Below are 6,863 nucleotides of genomic sequence, written 5' to 3'. Positions count from 1 at the left end.
GAGATTGGGTCAGCTGGGATTGTTTTCCTTAGAACAGAGGAAGCTAAGGGGTGACCTAATTGAGGTGTACAAAATTATGAGGGTCCTAGATAGGGTAGACAGGAATTACTTGTTTCCCCTAGCTGGGAGGTCATTTGCTGGTGGCAAAGATTTAAGTTGGTTGGTAGAAGGATTAGAGGGGACATGAGGAAAAGCTTTCTTGCCCAGAGGATGGTGGATGTCTGAAATTTGCTGCCGAAGTTGGTGGTTGAGGCTGAAACACACAACTCATTTAAAAAGTACCTTGATCTGCATCTGAAGTGTTGTAACTTGCAAGGCTGTGGACCAGGTGCTGGAAAGTGGGATTAAAATGAGTGGCTAGTTTCTTTTTTCTCTTTTTGGCTGGCGCAGACATGATGGGCTGAATGGCCTCTTTCTGCACCGTAACTTTTCTATAGTTCTAGGGTTCTATCAGGTTCTGAAAAGGTTTAATAATTATTTGACTTCTCCAATGCTTTATTTATGCTGCGTTGTCCCCCACAAAGCCTCACAACATCTTACATCCTTTGGTATCTTGGGATGTAAATCCATGCAGGCCACAAGCTTTTCCGTAGTTGTTCCTAATGATACATGAAGTCAGCAGCTTCAGTTTTCCTCAATTATTTTGAAGTGGAATACATTACTTGTCCAAGGCTGTAAACCTTACAAACAAATTAAAACTGTTGAGTCACATTGGTACGATGGATAGTGGAATGAGATATCAGAAATCCTGGAACTCAATCATCTGGCTGTGAAGGGAGTGTTGACACTGTTGTGCTGCCACCTGCACAACCATACATGTTTAGTAAAATAACTCCAGACAGTCCAAATATTAACTAGATTCAGTGGAATGCAAACTTTCCTACCTCTGTGCAGATTTAAACAGTTTGTTTAATTAGTTTCTGTATGAGCTTATTGAAACCATGAAATGATGGCAATAGAAAAGAAACATTTGCATTTACATTGCATCTTATCACATCTTTCAGAAAAATCTCAAAGTTTAGTGCTTAGCATACGTTGAATTAATTTGGAGTACAGTGACTTTTGTTATATAGGTGAATACCACAGTTACTTTTGCACACTGCATGTTCCCAGAAACAGCAAAAGAATGATTATTTAATCTACTTTTGTTAGTGTTGGATGAGAGAAGAATGTTGGCCAGGACACCAAAAGAACGTCCTGCTCTTTTTCGAATCGTGCTTTTCACATCCTCTCAAAATAACAAAAGAGTAAGGCTCAGCACTGCATCTAAACGATGGTGCCTCAAACAATTCCCTTTGCTTTATTGGATTGTCAGCTTAATTTAGGTGTTCTGGTGTTGGGGTGGAATTAATCCTACAATCATCAACTCAGGGGTGAGCATACCACCAAATGTCAGATGACACCTTCAAAAAATTGTGCAAATTGTCTTGCAGCCTTGGATGCCCTTGAACTGTGCTGGCATCCTTGCTATCTAGGCCTCAAAGCCATCTATGGGAAACATGACTTTGAAAGGCCTAAGAGCCACACAAACATATTACAGCCAGAAAGTGTGGTATTTTCAGTCTGGAAAGTATTTTCCTTGAGGTGGGAACTTGCAGGCTGACTCAAAATTGTTCCCTGTGGTGTTCCCATGGATACGCTCACCATAATATGAAAGCAAAATACTGTGGATGCTGGAAATCTGAAACAAAAACAGAAAATGCTGGAAAAACTCAGCAGGCCTAACAGCATCTGTGGAGAGAAAAAAAAGAGTTAACGTTTCAAGCCCGTTTAACTCTTCCTCAGAGCTCACCATAATTGATGTTACTGGAGGAGTATAACAGGGAGATAGAGTCAGCTTGTGGATCTCCTTGCTTGCAGGAAAATTGATGAGTCAGGCAGCATCTTTGGAGAGAGCAGACCGATTTGCGGCCTGTCCTCTGCACAGATGCTGTCGAATCTGCTCATTGTTTTCCATTTGAGTTACAAACATGATTGGTTTATGGCCCTCTCAATGATTCAATAAGTTTACCCAATGAACAGCAGAACCTTATAAACCAGGAAAGTCCCAATTTTGAATGCCAGGCCATCCTGGGTCAGCTGATTCCAGAATGGTGATAAAGATGCTGCAATTGGTGTCCTTGGCCCTGGGCTAGGGAAAGGAAATTGGCCAAATATCTCTTATGACCCTGCTCAGAAGACTCTGCTAGAAGTATTCATTGTCAAGAACAGGACACAGTGATGCCACTGTGGCTGAGTAGCTCACTTACATTCATTTAAAAAAAATTATTTTAAGGGATGTGGGCATCGCTGGCTAGGCCAGCACTTATTGCCCATCCCTAATTGTCCTTGAGAAGGTGGTGGTGAGCTGGCTTCTTGAATCACTGCATCCCTGTGGTGTAGGTACACCCACAGTGCTGTTTGGGAGGGATTTCCAGGATTTTGACCCAGCGACAGTGAAGGAACAGTGATATATTTCCAAGTCAGGATGGTGAGTGGCTTGGAGGGGAGCTTCCAGGTGGTGATATTCCTATGTATCTGCTGCCCTTGTCCTTCTAGATGGTAGCAGTCGTGGGTTTGAAAGTTACTGCCTAAGGAGCCTTGGTGAGTTTCTGCAGTGGCATCTTGTAGATGGTGCACACTGCTGCCACTGTTTCTCAGTGGTGGAGGAGGATGAAATTTTGTGGAAGGGGTGCTAACCAAGTGGGCTGCTTTGTCCTGGATGGTATCAAGCTTCTTGAATGTTGTTGGAGCTGCACTCATCCAGGCAAGCGGAAAGTATTCCATCACACTCCTGACTTGTGCCTTGTAGATGCTAGACAGGCTTCGGGGAGTCAGGAGGCTAGGTCATAGCCTCTGACCTGCTCTTGTAGCCACAGTATTTATATGGCTAGTGCATATGAATAAGGTCCTCTTAATTTTATCTGTGAAACTATACCTCAGCGAAGAGGAGAGGAGAATATTGAGTGAAAAAAATGCTTTACTGAAATCATAGATTTGTACAGATCTGTCACATCCATGCCTTCAAACTTGACCTAAAGTAATATGAAAATATTTACTGCATGTCACAGAATCAACATCATGCTTTACATAAAAGATGTAAAGGAACCAGCAACCAAGATCCAACTTCAATGCTTAAAGGACAACAGCATTACAGGTATGGGGAAAGAGCATGATGGAGTGGGACACATTGGACTGCTACTTCAAAGAGCTGGGATCGACACGAATGGCTCCTTCTGTGATGTATGATTTTGTAACTTGAACTTATGAATCCAGTGGAACACTGGCAACATCAAACATGTGCAATCATCATAACTTTAATAATTAAAAATCTATACATATAAATAAAAGTGCATGCTTTTGTGCAACAATTCATACATCTCCCACTTTGCAATCTGGCTCTGCTGCATTCACCAAATCCCTGGGGTTAGGTAAAGTTTGGGGGAGGTGCAACATTAGGACCTGAGGAGGAGAACACGGTGGGGGGGGGGACGTTGGGATCTGGGGGGACATTGGGATCCAGGGGGTGGGCAGATTGGGACCTGCGAGGATAGGGGCCATTAGGAATAGGGAGAGGAGGGAGGGGCATTACGATCCTGGGGAAGGTTAGCATGAGGACCTGTTTGGGTGAGTGGGTATTAGGATCCCAGGGGAGGGGGGCATAGGACCATGGCGGGGGGGGGGTGGAGGGCATTGGGTCCTGGAGGAGGGGGTGGTTAGGACGAGGTGGGAAAGGTGGCATTTGGACCTGGTGGAAGAGGCGTGAGGACTTGATGGGGGGGGGGGGCATTATGACCCTGGGGGAGGTGGCATTAAGACCTGGTGGGGGGCATAGGACCACGGGGGAGGGGTGGTGCAGGGGTTATAGGACCACACGGGGGAGGGGGCAAAGGACCAAGAGCGCATGGATCACGGAGGGGGGGCTGGGGTGCAGGTGGCATAGAAACACGGGGGGGGGGGGGCGGCAGGGGACATAGGATACGGTGGGGGGGGGGGGTGGAGCAGGAGGCATTGTACCATTGGGGGGGGGGGGGGGGAGGAGGGGGGTATTGGACAACGGGAAGGAGGAGGCATAAGGCCAAGAGGGAGTGGGGGCACTAGGTCCCAGTGGGAGAGAAGGATTAGGACCAGATTGGAGAGGGGTCATTGGGAGCAGGGCGAAGTGGTCAGTAGGACATGGGGGGAGTGGGGGCATCGGAGCCCGAGGATTGGGGAGAGGAGAGGGGACATTAGGACCCCGGTTTCCCTCCTCCCCCACCCTGGACGGTGTACGGGGTGCGCCTGCGCAGTGCAGCCTGCGCTCGGGTTGATTTCGGCTCCGAGCGGAGAGCCCGTGGAATCGGCAGCGCGTCCGGAATTTAACACCTTCACCAACCGCCGCCCCCACTTCTCCTCCCCCTCCCACCCCTTTCCCTCACACACACACACACACACAAAAAAAATCACCAAGGGAATTTTAGTCATTTTCTTCAGCCAAAATCCCCAATTACAGAATTATTTTAATTTTACATAGATTTCAGTGTCGGAAGAAACTGGAGCGCTTTCCGACACGGGGCGGGATAACGATGCGCCAGAGCCGGGGAGAGCGCGCTGCTGGGCTCGGGGCCGCGTCGCTCTGCTGAACAATCCCCGGCGAGCGGCGCCGGGCAGCGGCCTGTGAAGCGGGAGGGTGGCGCGGTGGGGGTGGGGGGGAGAGGGGGAGGGGAGGGGAGGCCCTGCTCACTCCTGCGGGGCCGATAAGAGCTTGCGGCCTAGTCGCTGTGCGTGTCCCCCGCTGCCCCCCCCCCCTCCCCCTCCCCCTCCCCCCCTCAACCTCCTCCTCCTCCTCCTCCTCCTCCTCCTCTTCTCCGCCCGCCCCATCCCCTCCAACCCCTCGCCCGCCCTCCCACGCTTAACTCGCTGAGACCTTCCCTTTCCTTTCCTTCCCCTCCTCTTCCCACACCGCCAGCCTCCCTCCACCACCACCCCCAACCAACCACCCCCCCCCCCCCGTTCTCTCTCTCTCTCTCTCTCTCCCTCCTCCACTTCCACACCACCATCACCATGGCAGAGGAGCAGCCGGAGCCCGAGCAACAACTTCACAAACAAGAGGGCACGGGGGCTTTGCCGTCCCTGGTGCCCGGCATGGCAGAGTCGGAGGCGAGTGCACTGCAGCAGAAACTGAAAAACTCGATCTGGTAAGCGAGCAAAATTGGGGCCTGCTTCATAAACAAGTCTATGCCTGTCCTGAGCCGGATATTTTATTTATATATATATTTTTATATATATATATATATATATATATCTATGTATGTATAATATTATATGTGCTGGTATTGAATATTTCATGGGCAGGTTATATTTTATGCCTACTGGGCTATGGCTTTTTCTTTGGGGAAATACCTGTAAAATACATTTTTTTTTTGCTTTTATGTTTTCATCTGCACGTTTTGAATATATTTAAGGGTTTTGTTGTCCATTGCGTTGGAAAGGGAAGGGGGGGGGGGGGGTGTGGGGAATGGGATTTCTGTGTCTTTTTTTTAAAGACGTGCCATCCAGGAATTGAAATATGACACAATGGAGATCACTGACATTTTATTTTGTTGCATTTTTGTGTGTTAAAATGTCAAGACATTACCGTCACGGTGCTCCCCCCCCCCCCCCTCCTTCCTTCGATTAGGAGTTAAGGAGCGTGTGAACGAAAATATTGTTAATGAATGCGCCCGCGAACATTTATTTTGAGTAGAATTTAGTAAGCTCCAACTTGTTAACTTTTGATTTATATAGATGTTCCAACATAGAAAAAACAGGATTAAGCTGGAACTACTGCCAGATGTCTGCATTTCAAATCATAACAGATTGGTTATGTACTGACAAACTATGTTCATAGGTTTTGTTCTTCATATCTTTGACATTCATAAGTGTTAAAAATTCAAAAATATTTAAATGTAAAATATACGTTTCATATTTGTTGCACAAATAGTTGAAAGTATGTAGATCAATTGGTATAATACATTTTTTCATCCAACTATTATTGTTTTAATTGCACTAAGTTTCTTGACCCTCTGCTCACCCATTGGCCTACATTGGCTCACAGTTCAATAACGCATTGACTTAAAAATTCTCAACCTTGTGCTCAAATCCAGTCACTGCCATGTCCCTCCCAATCTTTGTAACCCCCAGTCCTACAACCCTCTGAAGACTCTGTGTGATTCCAATTCTCTTGAGTCCTTTCCTTTGCCCCTCCTTTGTTGACTGTGCCATAAGATGTCCAGCTCTTAAACTCTGGAATCCCCTCTCTCCTCTTTGACCATGGCTTTGGTCACCTGCCCTCATACCTCCTTATGAGACTCGCTCTTCAAATTTTGTCTGCATCCTCCAGTGCCTTGGGGCACTGCAGTATGTTAAAGGTACAATATAAATGTAAGTTGCAGTGAGATTTATCAGTGTGCAACCCCTGCAGCATTTGCTTTTACCATATCTGAGTCAGTGATCTAACAATTTCAAATGATGCAAGTAATTTTACAACTTTTAAAATGTCATGTTATTTAGTGCAGAAAAGTGTTTGTTGTGAGAATCTCTGTTGATCTTGCAAATTTTGTCATATGTAAATTCCATTTAATCTTCTGAAGCAAAAAAACCTACTGTACATTGACATCAGCCTTTGGGCTTGATCCCAAATTCCATGTAATTGTCTCAACCAAAACATGCTTTATAATGTACTAGAATTCCCCACTCTTTGAAAAAAGGATATTTTTTTCCATTCAGTGTGTGTTGCAATTTGTTTGTAATGGTGGCCTGTAATCAGACAGTTAACTAGTTTGTCATGGGTCAGTGTCTTTGGGCTGCCACATTTGAACTTGAACATAAGTTTAGGCCAGCTCTTGGTTGAGCTGCCAGATGGA

At 46.4% G+C, this 6,863-nt stretch overlaps 1 protein-coding gene across 1 annotated transcript in view; it reads left to right on the top strand.

The window, feature by feature from the left end:
- The first annotated feature begins 4,980 nt into the window (after window positions 1-4,980).
- The window catches only part of LOC121269810 (DNA-binding protein RFX7-like), a 69,500-nt gene continuing 67,617 nt past the window's right edge, over window positions 4,981-6,863 (top strand). Inside the window, exon 1 of the mRNA XM_041174775.1 lies at window positions 4,981-5,156. Within this exon, the coding sequence (XP_041030709.1) occupies window positions 5,023-5,156 (134 nt within the window). The 5' untranslated portion in view covers window positions 4,981-5,022. The remainder of the gene's footprint in view (window positions 5,157-6,863) is intronic.

The sequence above is a fragment of the Carcharodon carcharias genome, chromosome 26 (assembly GCF_017639515.1).
Source record: "Carcharodon carcharias isolate sCarCar2 chromosome 26, sCarCar2.pri, whole genome shotgun sequence".
NCBI lineage: Eukaryota > Metazoa > Chordata > Chondrichthyes > Lamniformes > Lamnidae > Carcharodon > Carcharodon carcharias.
The sequence above is the reverse complement of the archived record's forward strand: the minus strand, read 5'-3'. Positions and strand labels throughout refer to the sequence as shown.